The following is a 19,380-nucleotide window of genomic DNA, read 5'->3' on the forward strand; positions in this document are numbered from 1 at the left end:
AGTTTCTGGAGGGAAACACAATCATTCATGATGATAATGCACCAATTCACACAGCTAAAGTTGTTACTGAATGGCATGAGGAACATTCTAGTGAAGTCAAATATCTTATCTGGCCACCACAGTCCCCAGATTAAAATATTATTGAACATTTATGGTGCCCACCATCATTATTACAAGTACCGGAGACTGTTTTAGCTGAAGAATGGATAAAAATTCCATTGGAAACAATTCTAACTTTGTACGAGTCTACACCTTGTAGGGTTCAAGCTGTAATTACTGCCAAAGGCGGTCCCACCCCGTATTAAAATAAATTTGTTTGAAATTTTAAAGTGTTTCCATTATTTTGTCTAATCCCTGTATATATATATATATATATATATATATATATACACATACACACACACTTTTTATCAATACCGAAAAAAGTCTTCACAAACTATTACTCAGAGTTTTATGCATCATTTGTCAAAAAGTTAGTGAAGATATTTTTTTAGGCTTTAATAAAAAGTGTATTACTCTATCTTTGGTATTTGAGTACTATTTTCTTCCTTCTTGTTTTACCTTTATGTGTTTACATGTGTATGTGTGCATGCATATATATATATATATATATATATATATATATATATATAATATATGATGGACTTCCAGTTTCTGTTTACCAAATCCACTCAGAAGGCTTTGGTCTGCCTGGGGCTATAGTAGAAGGCACTTTCCCAAGGTGCAATGCAGTGGAACTGAACCAGGAACCATGTGGCCAGGAAGCAAGCTTCTTAACACACAGCTATGCCTGCGTCTTTGTGTATATATGTACCAAAAGATATTAAAAACAGCCAAGAGCCATGATTATTATAAGTATTTTTTTTTGTTGGTGCTAGTGAGTAACTTAGTTTCAAAATGTTGGATGGTGGAGATGATGTCCCACAGCTGTTAGAATAGTGAAACTACATAGAACACAAAGGCAGTTTGGTTATTTCACATCTGAAAATAAGGTGGAATTAATCAAAACAATTCCAAGAATGTTCAACCACAATCTTTATTGATGAGAGGAGGATAGAAAGAGAGAGAGAGAAAAATGATTATAGACATGAGATGTTTGACAATAAACAAATGTGGACTACTTTAAAGACTGGTTGGTTGTGACAAAAAGTCACCAAGAATGAAGGATGTAATGGGGAGGAGGTGGAGTGGGAGTGATCGGCTTTGTATCACATGACTAACTTCAGCGTTAGTCACAGCAAGGAGGTTATTTGTTTATCCCTCTCAGAACTGACTTGGATGAAGGAGATGGAACCATTGTCAGGAATTTCAATAGAATGGATTTGTTCCCAAGTAATATGTATATATATATGTTTAACAAAAAAAAAAAAAAAAAAATTCTTGTGTTGATTTTAAAGTGTTGGCAAGAACTTGTGAACTCCATGATAGTTCTTTTTTATCTTCTTTTTTTCATTTAATTGTTCCCCACCCAGTTCTTTAAATAAAGACCTCCTCCTCCCCAATGTTGCTTCTGCTTCATGGAAGTAGAAGACTTGAAACAACTGAGCAAATCTTCAGGACACATTTATCTGGCTGTTCCGTCAGTGACTCAAAATGGGAAGAGAAAGAAAGATAGAGATAGACAGAGAGATAGGATTCGATGAAAGATAATAATAATAATGATAATATATATTTATTTATATATACATATTTATTTATTATATGAATTAGGCAACATCATTCCTGGCATTGAACAAAGAGTTTGGTCATGTTTATACCAAGCAGAAGGCTAAGCTTCGTTTATGATACATAATGAATGGGGGGAGGGGGCCATCCACGCACAAAGTGAACTTAATTCTCAGAGTAAAACATCTAAAAACCTGTAATGTTACAGTAATAAATAAGGTAATAATTGTTGTTCACTAGAAATTAAAGTAAATTAATTGTAAAGTTTCATGAATCTTCTATGAGGATAGAAAAGGTAAAAATATTCAACTTAAACTATGAATAAAATATATGAATTTATTTACAGCACTGATGAGATGAATATTTTTCTTAAAGAAAACCAAACTGGCTTAAACCAGAAAGATTCGGAGAGTAATTTACATATATATATATCCAACTCCAGAGTTGATGTAAAATAATTTTGAGTTTAAATCTCTTAAGTGACCATCTATAGATAAGACAATCCATAAAATATGATTTGGAACTTGTGTCATACTGTCTATGTGTTCTCTGGTTAAGACTGTATATTATCCATTATATTGATAACCATCTAATTATATAGACAGATGAAATAAAAAAAAAATCCTTTTAATGGCTATATATAGCATAATCTGAATATACATGCAGTTCTTAGTTGGGCTCGGCTAACCAACTGATGCTGGATTAAATTACGCTTCCTTTCTGATGATCTGGTGTTATAACGTATTTATGCAATTGTCTTTGTAATAATTACCACATGGTATACTAGCACATGCTAGTGAAACACATGTAAACATTATGTAATTTATGATGTTTATAACATTAAAAAAAAATATTAAACCAAATCTCCACTTTTATTCTGCTCGTGTATGTATTATTTAGAACCGGTATTTATATGGTCACGAAGAATTGACCAATACACACTATGTGAATGATGAATAATTATGTAAATTATGGGCTGGACTGCAGAATTGATAGAACAGATATAGGTATTACATTATATTTGGAGATTAAATCCTGCTCATGTTTATTTTGTTTATCAACCTTCTGTGGTCACTAAAAAAATTAGCACTAAGAAGATGTTGATGTAATCAACTACATCTCAGAAGATAGTGCCTCAGGATGGTTATAGTCGAATGACAGAAGCCAGTGGAAAGGGAGAAAGCGTTAATTTTGTTATTGTTCTAAAAAGGCATGCTATAATTAATACCTCTGATTCACATACAAGCTTCCCTATACAACTTGTGAAATTTATTGACAATTAAATCTATGAAAACTTTTGAAAGAGCAGGCTTCAATAGTTCAAGTGTAAAAGCAAATACTTGATAGCTTTTAAAATTTTTTTCTTTGAAGTGAGTCAAGCTATATTCGACGGATCTTTTTTTTTTTTTTTTATAGATTTCTAAAGGAAGAGGAAAGAGGTGAGGATTAATTGTTGCCATGGTGGTGATATTTGAACATGTGATGGGACTAGGAAGTAGGAATAGACAGCACCGCCAAAATCTTTTTTTACAGAATTTCTCAATCAGTCGAACAACAAAATGAAGATAAGTCAAAATAAAATAAAATAAAATAAATAAGAGAAATGAACACAAAATATCATTAATTCCCAGGTTTTTTTCCATTTTCTTTTTTTTGTTTTTTTATATATAGACATTTATATAATTTCAAATTTTTCTTCTTCCTTTCAACATTATTTGCAAGAGATCACTCTCTCTTTTTCAATTTTCGTTTTCTCTTAATATTACAAAATACAAATAAATAATATTTTTGTTGTTTGTTTGTTGTGTTTTCTTTTTTTGAAATAAATGTAGTTGTTGAATGGCTGAAGAGAACAGATAGATGCTTCACAGAGAAGGAGGAGTAAGGGAGAAGAGAAGTGTGGGACACCTCGACAATAGAAACCAGCAATACAGACAAAATAGTGTACAAGAAATGGTCAGAGTAGATGGGGACGGGTGGGTAGGGGGAATGAAGAGAGTAACATACAACTTGGGAGGTCAATGTCTATGGAGAGAAAGAATAGCAAATGAGAACCCTTCTGTTTTGAGTTAGATTTATAAGAGAGGTAGGTAGGTGGTGAGAAGAATATATAAGAGAGAGCAAAAGGTGGGAAGGAAATGAAGCTAACAAGAACATTTCATTTGAGTGGGTAGATAGAAACACATGCATACACACACACACATATATTTTTATATGTATACACATATCTATGTGATATTTTTATATGCACATATTCACACTTTTCACTTTTATCAGTCATTGAAAAAAAAACTTTGATATATAAATGCACACATACGCACATTCCTTTTATTCATATTAATCATTTGACTATAGCCATGCTGGGGCACAAATACATACATGTGTGTGTGTGTGAGTGTGTACCTGTGTGTGTGTGTGTGTGTGTGTGTGCGTGCGCGCGCGTTTGACAAACACACAAATGGCCTGATCCAAGTTGTTACACACTAATGTCGTGATACTGACTATGGAGTGTAATTGCTATTGCTAATGAAGTTTTCATTGGTTGAATAATACTATATAAAATTATATGCACATAATCTTCATTTCAGAAATATGAGTCAATTACATTGCAGCACTGAATTTTCGTCATCAAGGTCAAATCTGCAAGGAGATACTGGTGCCTACTTGGTTGCACAATATTGGTCAGACGAAGCAACATTTCTTTTGGATGGAGTTATCAATCAGTTTATGTTGCAGATAATAATTGCCATCAAACTTCAATGAAAAGTGTGGCAAATCCTGGACTGAGTATTTTCTTGGGGCTGTAATAAACCAATCATTATATCCAGATTTCAAGAGCTAACCTCTGGTCTGTTCTTATTTCATTGCTCTGTTATGACTTAATATATTTATTGCGTAACAACTATGACAGACCATAAGTATATAAATACACACACACACGTGTGTGCATGTGTTTATATATATATATGTATGTAATATATAACATATATACACAACATATGTATATACACACACAAACACACACATTATACATATGGAGAAAGAGAGAGAGAGAAAACAGAGAAGGTACTAAGTACAAAACTTACATGATCTGTGGAGCTGAAGAGAACGACAAATTTTTTTTTCTTCAGGTTTGTGAACAACAATGACAGCAAACCACACACAGCTTATAAATAACAGCAACTAACATAAACTATTGCCTTTCTTTCTTTTTTTTTTAAAATCAAATTCATTAATTAATGAAGAGAAATAATGTATATATATATATATATATATATGATTTAAAATTAAACCAAACTAATCTTATATACAGAAGAAAAAGAAAAGTTCTGTAAGGATTCTACACTTAAGAAGGGAGGAGAGAGAAAGAGTGAGAGAAAGAAAAAGACTTTGATCTCCAAGAACTTATTTTATCTTCCATCTGAGGTCAATAAAATAAGTAATAGTTTTTCTTTTTTCCTAGCTTCAAGATGGTTGTATGAGCAGAAGCATTCCAGCCTTGACTATCCCATCTTTTCTTTTTAGGCATAGTGTATCCCAGACTAAAGGGTGTGATTAGAGGGAGGTCTAGCTACTATGTCTAGCAAGCAGAGCAACCTTGTGTAGGCTCCAGCATTGGCTCATTATAAAGTACAAGATGGTAAAACTTGTGCCAGGAATTTATATAAATTAAATTGACTGACTAGAATCTTTCTAGAAGGTGGTGCCCCAGCATGGCCACAGTTGAATGACTGATACCTCAGTGAAAAGAAGAAGAGAAGAATGGGAGTGCTTTGTTGACTACATGCAAGAATATTAGTGGAGAATGAATCGATCAAGTTTATAACAGAACAACAGAAGGACCGACCATCCCCTCCAAGACAGACAGGGATGAAGAGACATTGTGTGTGTGTGTGTGAGAGAGAGAGAGAGAGAGAGAGAGAGAGAGAGAAGAGAGACATGGTTGAGGAGAGAGAAACTGTGTGAGAAAAAGAGAGAGAGAGTAGATGACAACAAAATTGGAATATAAGTTTTAAAAAACAAACAAATAAAAATAAAAAAAACAAAAACAAAAAAAAACTAAGGCAGGGGAGATTGTGGTGGTAGGGATTACTTTAAGGATAGAGTGAGCCATACATGCACCCACTAGGGTGTGAGGGGGGGATGAAGATGAATGAAGTAAAAATTGATAAACTTTATATAATAAATAGACGCTATATTATATATTTGTGCATGTGTGAATTTACATATATAGATATGTATATAGATATATACATTATGTAAGATATATGCAGACGTACACACACATATATATAAAAGCGGCTATAATTACTATTATAATTTATAAGAGCCGAACTATCAAACGGGCTTTTGTTTAAAAATCTTTCTCTCTCCATCACCCGTCCCTTCTCTTCTCCCTCTTTCTCTTTTCCATCTCATTCTGTCATTGTTGTTGTTGATGTTATTATTATTGTTGTTTGCTGTTGTCATTATTATTGCAGTTGTTTTTCTTTTTGTATTTATGTTTCTAATTTTTTTTTTTTAAATACTTATTTTTCTCTTTGGAAATTATTACTGCAAGAATTATCTTTATATCGAATTTCATTTTTTTTTTTCCTTTTCTTTTTCTTTCTCTTCAAATCAACAGAAAAAGAGAGAGAGACTGTAGTGGCAGCTTTTATACAAAGTGACCAATAGGAAAAATAGTAATAATAATAGTAGTAGTAGTAGTAGTAGCAGTGATGGTCGTGTTGGTGATGATAAAATAGTGGTGGTAGTAGTAGTTAATAGTAATATAGTAGTAGTAGTGGTAGTAAACATATTTGCCGACACTGAGGCACCAACACTCACATTTGTCCAGGAAAATATAATGTTGCCAATGACAATATGGAATTGTGTGTGTGTGTGTGTGGGCGTGTTTATGTATTTTTGTGTACATGTATGTGTGTATGTATGTATATACATATATATATATATTATATATATATGTACGTTTGTGTGTGTGTGAATGACGACGACGATGATGATGATGTCGGAGGAGGAGGAGGAGGATGAGAAGTAGGAAGAGGAGGAGGAGCAAGCAGCCAAACCATCTGACACTCATTGTCACATACGCTGCACATCAGTTTTTGTATTGTATTATGTATATATATATTATATATATATATATATTATAATGTTCATGTCTCTGTGTGTGTATGTATACGTCCAAGTGTATGTGTATGTCTATTATCTCGTTTGTCTGTATGTGTGTGTGTGTCTGTCTGTCTGATGTTAGTCAGTCTTCTCCTCTGTTTGATTGGCAGGGTTTGGAGGAGGCTTTTTATCCTGAGCCCATGGGCTCTGCTGCAATGGCGCTGGAGAAGTCTGAAATTTGGACTCTTGCTCTTCCTCTGTACCATTTGGTTCATATTGAGTGTTCTCTAAACGAGTGATGAGACGTTCATCTTCATCCCCAAACTCCCCACCCATCAGGGTTGGTTCACCGACAACCATAACATCCTGAAAAGAGAACAAGACAGAGCATTAGACAAACGGAAATGGTGTAGCTGGGGGAAAGGTAGAGTGGGTGACCACAGCTCTGTCTGAGCATTGCTGCCTTCGGCTAGCAAGTGTCGGCAACTTGCAACAGCGACACCTAGCAACAGCTTTTGAATGCGTATATATGAATGTGTGTGTGTGCGTGTGTGTATATATATAGATATATTTATGTATACATACACACACATATGTTGAGAGAGAGGGAGGGAGAGTTGGGGGTGAGGAAGAGACATTCATACATGGTGCGCATATATAAACATAGAGGCGCGCACACACACACACAAGGGGGTTCGTTGAATTGAAAGGGGGTGATTTGATTTTAACTATAAGCTTGCTTAAACAATCCCCTCTAATGCTCTCTCCAAAGAAAAAGAAAATAAAAAATAATAATAATAATAATAAAAATAAAAAAAGGACAGATAGATGGATGGAGTGATAGCGAGACAGATAGATAGACACAAGAGCCAATGTAAATAGCTCAAGCCAGGAATCAGTTTGAAAGTTGAAAAATATTCAACCCATTGAGAAGAATTGGAAGTTGGGTGGGGGTTTGCGAAGGTTGCGTGAGTAGGGAAAAAAAAAAAGAAAAAAAAAAAAGATTTTAGACATGAGGGATGTCTTTGATATATCTTTTGTACAGCAGAAATCTTTTCTATTTAGTATTTTTAAACGAAACTTTCGATAAGGAAAGAGAATTTTCCCCTACTTTTCTGTGTCGAAGAATATGAATTTAGGCAAAAAAAAAAAAAAAAAAAAAAAGTCAGCAGAAATTAGTCTAGATGAACCATTTATAAAAGTCTCCTTTCTGCCAAATAAAAATACGTTGTTTCTGCAACAGGATTTATAAAAATAATGGTAAAGTGAAAAATAAAAGACAATATTAATCGAGGTTTGTTTTCCAATTTTTTTTTTTTTGCTCTATGAAATACTAAAATGAAAATAAAAAAGAGACAAAAATTAAATAAAACTATACATAAAATTTCATGATGATGATGATGATAATGATGATGATGATGATAATGAGAATGATGATATAGCAGCAGTTGAATGAAAAATATTGGTGTTTTCTTTTCTTGTTTTTCTTTGTTTTCTTTTAAGAATCTATATTTAAATTCTTCCTTATACTATAAACAGAATAGTTTGCATCAGGTAGTAGTAATATTAACCATTATTATAATATATTTTTTTTTTTTTTTACAAGCAATGGACAGATGATGTGTAGAAGAAGCTTTCTTAACTTTAGTGAATGGTTGTTTTTTTCTTTCTTTAAATTTAGCTTTTTTTTGTCATATATAGTCAGTAAATGTTTTTGGTGTTGTAGTTGAAGCCAAGCAACTGAGAGCTGGGCATGTTTTTTTCTTAATGGTGTGAGTGTTTCAACCGAATTTCTGAGTACCTACCCCCGGTGCTGTTGATGCAATGTTAAATCCTTGCGGACCCGGTGATCTCTTCTGTTTTCCTGATGGTGGCACTGCATCCCGGGAGTTTACGTTTCCCGACGTCGAATTATTTCCAGCCGAGGACTTCCGTTTTCGTCTTTTACTCGGAGGTCTTGCCGTATCTGTAACTGAAGAAATTGAAACAACAAAATCTTCTCACGATTTCAGGGGGAGGGGGCATTAACACGGGGATGAAGGTGGTGCTATGAGAATCAATATATTTTAGTTTAAGCCAACAAGCAACCCTCTATGCAGTTGTTTAACCAACTAGAAATAGCAGCTAAAACCCTTCCCAAAACCATACCCCACAGTGTTAAAGATGAGCACTTAGATAATTTAATCTGAGATACCCCTGATATACCTCTGTTTCCAAGTTTTAATTAAGTAGGGTTGATCTGGGACTTAAAAACAATGTGTCCTAGATATATAAAGAACTACATCTTAAACTCTACAACATACTACATCTTAAACTCTACAACAGCTAATGTTGGCAGCTATAGGGGATGAGATGCCCACCAAGGACACAAAACAGAGGCTATCGAGAATATAATTAATTCCATTTAACTCATACAATATATGGGTAGTGGTAATACAGTTAACACAAGCAAATGCAAGGAAGGAGGGAAGGGGGGACTGTCCTATACTCTAACTAAATGAATAAAGAACAATTACACAGAATAGCAACACACTGCATGTGGGTGTGTGAAAATATGCTACTTATTTAAAAATGCATATGACTATCAGAAAAATGATTTTTTTTTGATAGAGGGGAGGAGGAGGGAATGGGCTTTGTGAAAAGTTCACTGATACGAGGGTATATTTAAATATTCTCATTTTAAAGAAAGTTAACAAATCTAGAATGCATGTGATTTCAATGATGAACCTTAAAGAGCAGTAGCAAAACTATAATGGAATTTATAATTATCAAAGAGAGGAGAAGAAAAAAATTTTCAAAACAAGAAAAATTCTAGCCATATTCTTTTATGAAGAAAGCAATGAAGACAGTAATAGCAGTCAATTACATTAATGTGGTAGGTTACTAGATAAAGTCTGCACAGTTGTCTGTGTGTGTATGTGTGTGTGAGAAAGACAGTCAACCGGATAATTTTATAAAGAAATAACTTAAAATAAGAAGGAAGGGAAATAATTTAGAAAACCTTGTTTAAAAAAGCAGCGAAAAAAGAACAAACAAAAACCAATGAAAAAAGTTCAGTTAAGAATGACACCAGACCATGAGATATCATGTAAAATGTCTTTATAAACAAGGATCAAACTAGGATAGAGAAATAAGTTAGCTTGAAGTGTTTTGTGACCATATTTGTATTGAAATAAACTGTCTGTGTGTTTCAGATTCCTTAAATATAACAAAAAATTTGGACATATTTAATAAAATGAAAGAGTGTTGTCCAAATATGGGAAAAACATCAAAGCAGAAGAGTCAATGTGGATCAGAAGAACTTGAAATGACTTTCTTGATAAACATTGATGATTTTAATTCAACTGAGACTATTCCCAAAATTGAGAAGCGTATGAACATAGCTAATTCTAAGAAAGAAAAGGAAAACAAACATTATAGATGCCAGCAGCTGATGAAGGACAATGCATATTCAACTCCAGTTGAATATTGGTTATCTCAAGATTTTACACAAATTGTGTGTGTGTGTGTGTGTGTAGCATGTAAATCAAAGGGACTGTTCATATGATGGTTTGACTAGGTAAAAACAGAAACTAGTTTTCTGTCTATATTGTGTCACCTACTATATTCTCTCAAAAACAAAGGTAAGCTTCATTGGACAACGTATAACCCTAGATGCATTATGGCCTGGAAAAAAAAAAAGACAATGGTTATAGCTGGAATGCCTTTGATCATAAGCCTGGATCAGGAGTGACCTGGGGCTAAACTACAACTTAAAGAGAAAGTGACACAGGTTATTAAATATATGAACGGCAGAGGACAGCAAATAATTACATACACACATTTTATCCATAAAATTTGTTTTAAAACCAAATGTTAATGTTTGATTTTTTTCTGTACTTTGCAGAAGTCCTTTTACAGAGGGAACATTAAAAGGGACATTTTATGAATGACATTGTGGCTATGAAAGACAGCATCCTCAAATAATAATTATACCAGTCCAAGAAGAAGCAAATTAAAGAGAATGAAACAAACAAACAAACCAATCCATAATCTGAGTCTGTTGATTCAGTGTTTTAAGTTATTGGTGAAAAGTGAAGAACAAAAGAAACAAAAGCAGAAATAATTGAGCAATCAACCAAAAAACTCAAGGGAGAAATCAGAACACACACACACAGACACTCACAAATTCCCCAAAACTAATAAGAATTCATTATCCAGTACATGTTCTACATTAACGGTTTTCCTTTTTTTTCTTTTGTTCTAAAGTTTTATTTTCGTCTTTACAAAGATAAAGGTATGATTTTAGAGGTATATCCTGTAGTTAAATCTAAACTATGTGAAATTAACATATTTTTTTTGTTTATACAATTGGCCCATAAATCAAAACAGTAGCTGCTTTAACAATTACGGAACTTACAGAATCACAACCAGTAAACTTCAACTGATAATGAAAGGTAGGTGAGTAGATGGTACACAAATAATAATAAAAAAATTTCTTTTAAAAATCATTTCCAGACATTTCAGATTTTTTTAATGCCTCATCTTGTCTTAATAAACAGAATGAAAACTGTAGGAAAAGTAGGAGCAGCAGCAGCAGCAGAAGTTATAATAATAATATTAATAATAATCATAATAATAATAGTAATAACAACAATAATAGCAAACATGCAGCAACAACCTCAATCAATGGATAAATGAGCTCATTCACAACGAAACCACTCAAGTGGAACACCAAAACTTCTCGCAAAACTAACTAGAATTTTTCTGCATATTGGACTAAAAAAAAAAAAACAAAACCTTAGCAGACTGAGGAGAAAAAAAACAAAAAATAAACAAACACAAGTCTTTCACTAAGATATAGATAGATAGATAGATAGACAGACAGACAGATAGATAGATATGAAAAAGTTGAAAAATAAAAAAATCAATTAACCTTTTCTTTTCGAAGGTGAGGTATCAAGTCTTGGTGAATTTCCAAAGGGTGAAATACGTTCCAGTAAATTATCTAAAGATGTAAAGAAATAAAGCAGCAGTTCTTAAAGTGTATATGTGGAGTAAAGAGCAAGTTTATTTCCAATTAACAGAGACTATAGAGATAGAAGCACGAGGTCAAAGGTCAAACACTGACTTACTTACAAAAAGGAAAAAAGATCGAATACCAAGTTCTCTTACAGAACAATATTAGTAATAATAATAATAATGAAATTAAATAGATTTACAAAAAGCATGCTGTCTGTGTTTGTAGTCTGTGGCTTTATTTACTAGTGTGTTTATATGTATGTGTGCATATGTGTATGTATATTATATATGCATAGATATATAATACATATACATCATATATATATATAAATATATATACATATAACTAAGCATATATATAAATATATATATATGTAACAGACACATAAAAGGTAAACAATAAAATACTGAGGAAATCATTTAGTTGAAATCTAATCACAAATAATGTCGATGTTCAATGAAGTGGTGGTAGAGGGGAAAGAGCAGGGATTTGTGGTGATCAGGATTATCCATGGAGGCAGCAGAAAAGTAAGTTAATCTGTTGTCAACATGTTTCACAAAGGTTTCAATGGAGTGTGGAGTTAGTGATGGTAGCAGCAGTGACAATAGCAGCAATATGTTAAATGGTCCAATGTTAAGGATATGACAATGTTAGGACATGTGGAAACACTGTAATAAGGTGGAAGTTTTGGTTGATTAAAAGAAATACAGTCTGTAAGAAACTTGGTTACTGCATCAAGTTCAATAGTTGACCAGCATGGTGTTGTGCCTAGTTTCCTGGCTAACCAATAATTTAACCAGCTACTTAACTGACCAACAAGTTGTATAGTAATCTAGTATTGATTTAAAAAAAAATATTTATGCAGATAGCATCTCTGAGTAATTAATTCAATGACGTTCTTTACAAGTTTTGTAAAAACACTAGTTGTTCATGATGTATCATTCAGGAGCTGATGAGAAATTCAGAAACCACCAAACCACAATAGTAATCCTAATGTAATTGTCTCCCTTGGACAATATGGCCCATTTTGAAAACTACCTTTGAACCTTGACCATTGCTGTTTGTAGATCTTAATGACTAACATCTTAGAAACTTGAGCACGTACCAAACTGTAGTGGTTCTCAAATTGTATGCCATAGCACACAGCAAAGAATATCTAAGTGCACCATGGAATTTAAAAAAAACCCACAAATTTAAGGCTCTAAAAAAATCTTCAAGTGTCCTGAAGAACATATTATTCATAACTTTGTAGTATACAAATATAATTAAATAAAATGTAAGCAATAGTTTTCTTTACTTCTTTACATATATTTTAAAACTTTAGAACGTTCTATTTTTTTCTTTTAACTTTCCTTACAAAGTGTACCAATAATTTTTTTTTTATTTGCTCTCTAGTATGCCACGAAGTCAAAAAATTGAGAACCACTGTTCAAAACTGATGACAGTAGAAATATCTTCGTCAGGAGACTTATCTCCAACCACATCTAAAATAGAACCCATTCTTTGCCATTTAATATTTTACCATATTCAAATGTTTTAATGATTTTCCTTACATAGCCCTGATATTTCCAACCTCAACCTTCCTTTCAAATGAATACCGGCTTATTCAGTAGGTCATACTGACCACTGGTCAATGAATATTTTCTTGGGTTCCTTCAAGGCACACTAACATGATATCGAATTTATACAATTAAAGTTGATATAATAGAAAGAGACAAGATAGACAGACAGATGGAAAGCAACTGCAAAATTGTTTTACTACACATATACAGACCAACTGAGAACGACAAACAACTTAATAAGGCTCGAACCTATAGTAGATTACAGAAATACAGAAACTTGTTCAAAAACATCACAAACAATCCACATGATTACACTGAAGAAGCTGGAAGTGACAGGGGAGAAGGGAGAAGTTCATTGTAATTTAATTGTGATAATTAAGACAACAGTTACAAAATCTCCAATATGGGTTATATTTAGCACCAAACGAATGGAAACGAGGAGAAACAGAAAATATTAAGGCGGGAAAACAAAGATAAGAGAAAGAAATTAACCATAATTTTGGTTTGTTTTAAATAAAACAATAGGTACAGACATGGTTGTGAGGCTAAGAAGGATTAGGGGTACAAGCACATCAGGTAGAACCATGTGCAATTGCCTTCTGCTACAGCCTCAAGTTGACCAATACTTTGCAAGTGGACTTTGATGGACAGAAATTGTGAAGAAGCCTGTGTGTGTTTGTGCTTGCGTGTGTGTGTGTGTATGTACATGTGCTTATGCTTAACCAATTGAAAAACTGGTGTTGTTCATGCTGTGTCTCTTTATGTCCAGTAATGAAGCAACTGCGCAAATAGAGATCAATAAAACCAGTACCAGATTAAAAGGTTGAAACAACTGACAGAAACCCTGAAGATATTGCCCCAGCGTCACCGTAGTCCAGTGACTGAAACCACAAATACTGAATAGCTGAGAAATATGAAAGCTTCCCAAACAAAAATTCTTAAGATTAGCCAATACAACATCGACATTCTCGTGTTGAACAAGGACACTGGACTTCCATCAACTGAAACAGATATACCACCTCTAGCAACTAATTTAGTCTGTGCCACTTATCGTTCAGTAACTAACATCACTCTGCAAAATATAAAAGAAAATTCAAAAAGCATTACCAATTGTGGAAATGTCTGCTTACGCTCAACTTTGAGAGGAGGCCAGTGAAAGAGCTGTGCAACTTTAATCAAGTGCAGGAAGTGAGAGAAAATATGTTTGCCCTATTATGTTTGAGAACCTTCTCCCAAAACAGAACAAATAAAATACGAAATGACTAAGTTTTCATTAATAAGATTAATTATTCTGCTCTCCCATACCAACACATACACTGTTAGTTCTTACCTAGTCTAACTTTATCAAAAAGCTACAAGTTGCTTCATGTTTTAACTTAATTAAATCATTCTGCTACTTTATTCCTAATTTCTGTCTTATCTAAATCTCCTGTTACTTACAGAATTACAAATTTTCATAGGTATGTCAAGAGAGTGTGACCAAACCGGAGGACTGCTGCCAAAGGTTTTTGTTGAATTAATTGATTCAAGTATTTATTTTACCAAACCCCAAAATACTGAAATGCAAGGCTTTGAACTCAGCGTGAAAAGATACTAAAATTTTGTCTGCAGATCTACTAATTTTTCTTATCAATCACCAAACTAATATTATTTTACAATATTTCAAGCACAGTGTGCAATCACAGGAACCAGTTTTTATAACACCAAAACTCCCAGCATTAATGAAACAGAAAATAAATGGGAGGAGGCTATTAGTGTGCCACAAAGAGGAAACAAAATCTAATGACACAGATATCTTTACATAGATAACATCCAAGATGGCAAGAACACTTTATGATATAGTCTACAGATAAATTCATACAAGTGATAATAATAATAAAACTAGTTAACTCTGTAATTCTGCAATTGTGATAATACATACAGTATCAAGTAGTGCAAGAGAAGACAAAATCAAAGGTGTTATACATATTTATGAGTGTTGGAACTTAGCATAAGTTGTAGTAAGAGTTTGATCTATTCTCTACTCTTCCTAGTTGTTCAATGCTGATATAAATAAAATTTCAAAGAATTATTACCATCACTTTTTTCTGAAGTAATAAAATGGCCATAAGCTCAGTGTTCCCCAAACACCCTAACCAAACATTTTTAACAGCATGAATTACTGAGCTGATTGATTCTGTTATTCTAATATTCTGCGTAACTTCCAGCTTCACACAGCTATATACCAAGCACTTATATCCTTGAAGTATGAAGCTTAGAATAAAAGTCACTGGCAAACTTATGGTCCAGTGAAATCTAAAAACGAGGAGAGGAAGGGGAAAATCTTTTAAATTAAGGAGTCATTCAATGGGAAACTGTTGGGCTAAACATTAAAAATTGCTGGCACCTGTAATTTGACACGTCCTGCTACTAATTGCAAACAATATTTCTATTTACCTACCAATTTATCTCATTCCCTATATATATATAGGAAGAGATATTGGACAAGTTTTGGATATTAGCTTAGAAACATGTATTTGTATCAGTGAGAATAAGCCAGGGACAAGAATGGTATAAAAAAACAAAAACCCAACTTGCAAAAATATTTCAGTTTTTTCCTACATTATTGTCGGCAGTTTTCCCACCTTCCATATTAATGTAGGACAATTTCCCCTCCTTTCCACTGTTGTCCCAAATTTGTGCACTTGTGGGCATGGTTTAACAAGATTTGAACCTGTCATTTGCCAGGTAAACCAGGAATAAAATATAATAGTTGTCATAAGGTTAGAACTTATAATCAAGGAGCCTCAATAAAAGTACATTAGTACTTTACCTACCTTCACAACATTGTTTTTACTCCATAAAAGAACATTAGCTGTGAGGATAAGGCAGTATGAAGTAGAAATAATAAAAAATAATGAAAAATCCTAAATAGTTTATCCAGCTAAAATTTTTATATTCAGATAGAGGGCATTCTTTTTTTTTTTTCCTTTCTTCATTACAAAAACATGAACATGGAACAAAAATAAATCAACAAAATAGCAGACAAAATATTGAGATAAAAATAGAAGATATGCAAAAACAAAAAAAGCAAACAAGATAGCAAGACATTTAATAAATATAAAATTAATGAGAAGCATGACAAGTTAAGTCAGAAATACTACCTTGCAGACAGAGTAAGAAGAAAAACCATTCAGCCATGGGTTGCTATGATGTGGACAAACATAAGAGATTCAAGATTGATAGACGACATACATACATGCATGTGTGAGAGTGCACACACAAACACACACTATAGTTTAGGCTGAGAGGAAATAGAAGCAAGATGAAGGACTCATGAAAAATTTGAATCAAAAGAAAATTTAGCAAGTCAATGAAGACAACAACTGGTGGTCTGCATCAGCTAGAATTGATATGTCAAAAGGTAAATGAAAGAGTTACATTAGTTTGCCACGTGGCAAAGTATGAACAATTAATGCCTAAAAATCAAGCTTTTCCCAATATTCTCTGATGAAGAATTCCATTTGAAACATTAGATAGTTATTCTCCACATGGAACTGATAAAACCTTTTTGATATACCTTTTGGTAGAAAAAAACAAAAAGCAGCCAAATATTACAATAATTAAACACCAGTCAAACTAATTAAGCGATAACCTACTTTAGTGATTTAATTTAAGAAATAATCAAAGGAATGGCCAAGCTAATTGTAATTATGTAGGAAGAGAATAAGCAGAAACAGTACAATCGATAGAATTATTATGGAATTTCAGTTAATCTGATAAGAATGAAAGATATACTGCTTGTACTTGTATGGTTGACTGCATGTTATAGCAAGGAACTACTTCCTAAACTGATAGCTAAACCAAGGGTAGTTGTGGTATGCATGCTCTGTTTAATTAGTGTTATCAAATTGAGAGAATAAGGAGTATGGAAGAGACTGGGGAAAAAAAACAAAAAAAAACACACACACACACACACACAAAAAAAAACCGTCTATCACAGCTGAACTTGATGCAAAAGCGATATCCCAGTGTTAATGTCACATTTGCTGAGTTGAAGCAAAATAATGAAAATGTTTCGGTATCAATGTACAAAGGCCAATCCAACATATAAAAAAATGAGTGGAAGATTTGAGCTAGTGTGAAAAGCTAACAAGGGAACCAATGCACAGTTGCTTGACCTACAAGTAACAAAAGCCAAATCTTCCTCAAATTACATTCTACTATATTAAAAAAAAACCCAAAAAGAAACAAAATATTTTGGATACTATAGCCTTAAGTATATGTACAGTGGCTGGATTCCTCACAAACAAAAATCTACCATGGATGGAACATCTTTACTCGAGGTTGACTCAGGACTAGATAACCACACTATGTGGAGAAGGCAGAAGGAAGATGCTATGGGAAACGTTTGTATAGAGGTGTTAGAAGAGCAAGCTAATCTATCTGAACAAAAGGAGGGGAAAAAACAAACTAACAAAAAGAAAACCCCATTTATGATTATTAAACAAAATGGCCAGAAGTTAAAATTCTGACTACATGATAGGCATGACAGATTCTGTGAGCCCTTAAGGCAAGGCACATAACTCTGCTGATTGTTGTTGGCTTTGAGCCTGCATTATAAAAGATTATACAAGTTAATGATGCTGCAACAGTACCAAAAATCCATGTTCTGTGAAGAAACTGAAGACTAATAATGATTGTATGATTATTCTGAGTTCAAATCTAACCAAAACTGGCTTTTTTTTTACATCCTTACAAGGGTGATAAAACAAGTATCAGTTGACAGAATATGTACTGCAGGGTGTTCAATATAAACCATCTAACCCTAGAAAGCAGTGCCTTAAACACGACCATGTATGAATGAATGAACCAATACAAGAATCTATAGTGAATTTCAAAGTTTTCCTGCATTCTAATATTTACATCAATCCTTAAAACACATATGAAACTTTTTTATTAACCAAATTTCATTTGTTGCTTATCTAAGCTTAATGATGCCAGCTTATAAACTGTGTACAATGTATAAATGTAGAGATTTTCAGTTGCCATAATTCCAAACCTCACATGTAGAAGATAGAAGAGGATGACACAATGAAAGAGAACCAGAGAGACACAGATATTGCTGGTTATACCAAACAATACCACCACCTATTTATTAACCAATCTCATCACTGGTACTGGCTTCCAGCCAAAAAAACTGCAAGAAAGTCATACTCCAAATAGACGCCAGTATAAGTAGCTTTCATTGAGACTGCAACTTCAAATAACTGTTAGATAGGAGGGTTTCATATAAAAGACATTTTTTCTTTTTAAAAGGAATTCAACTTAGTACCTACAATGAATCCTAGCACTTTATTACTAAAAGTTAAAAAATATTAGAGAGGACCATTTACACAGAATTCAGATTACATGAATCCATACAGACAGTCATACCATCACAGAGACAGACTCTATTTTGGTAAATATAATAGCATTGTCTTTTTTTTTAAACATGTATAATAGCTTAGGTTACATTTATTTAACTATAATACACTTAACATTTTCAGGTGGAAAAAGATTTAAGAACAATTGGTAACAAAAGAAATAAGTAGACTCATGGGAGATAGATAGACAGATTAAAGAGACAGAAAGAAAGAAGGAAAATAAATACAAACCTTATCATTAAGATAGACTAAAAAAAAATCTCAAAGAAAATGACATTTTCTCTAAAATAAGAGACAGACTTGCATTACATTATAAAGTACAAACACGAATATTGCAACAAATCCAATTTGTATCTAAATGACAGCATCCACTCACACATAATTCCATTTGCATCCATAGTAAAAGTTTGATGTATATTGTTAATTGAAGAAAAATTTTCAAGTTAGATAAAGAATTTTGAGTGAAGTACCACATTTAACTCATCTTTTTTTGGTTCCCCCACCTCTCAATGTTTAGAGGTGTGTATTTGCTTACAAAATCTTAATCCTATTTAAGCAGTTATTTTTACAGCTGGACATCTCTTATATAGCACTAACTATTTGATAATGAAATTAGAAGTGAAGCCTGTTT

General features: G+C 33.0%; 1 protein-coding gene across 11 annotated transcripts in view; it reads right to left on the reverse strand.

Moving 5' to 3' along the window:
• Nucleotides 1–6,106: 6,106 nt before the first annotated feature.
• The window catches only part of LOC115218866 (LIM domain-binding protein 2), a 181,574-nt gene continuing 168,300 nt past the window's right edge, over nucleotides 6,107–19,380 (reverse strand). For 6 of the 11 annotated variants that reach the window (XM_029788824.2, XM_029788826.2, XM_029788829.2 and 3 more), the window contains 3 exons: nucleotides 11,696–11,767; nucleotides 8,586–8,752; nucleotides 6,107–7,146 (listed from right to left, as the gene is read on the reverse strand). In XM_029788824.2, coding sequence (XP_029644684.1) covers nucleotides 6,919–7,146; nucleotides 8,586–8,752; nucleotides 11,696–11,767 — 467 coding nt within the window. In that variant the 3' untranslated portion in view covers nucleotides 6,107–6,918. The remainder of the gene's footprint in view (nucleotides 7,147–8,585; nucleotides 8,753–11,695; nucleotides 11,768–19,380) is intronic. The other 5 variants (XM_029788825.2, XM_029788830.2, XM_029788828.2 and 2 more) reach the window with 2 other exon arrangements.

This window comes from Octopus sinensis, linkage group LG14 (assembly GCF_006345805.1).
Source record: "Octopus sinensis linkage group LG14, ASM634580v1, whole genome shotgun sequence".
NCBI lineage: Eukaryota > Metazoa > Mollusca > Cephalopoda > Octopoda > Octopodidae > Octopus > Octopus sinensis.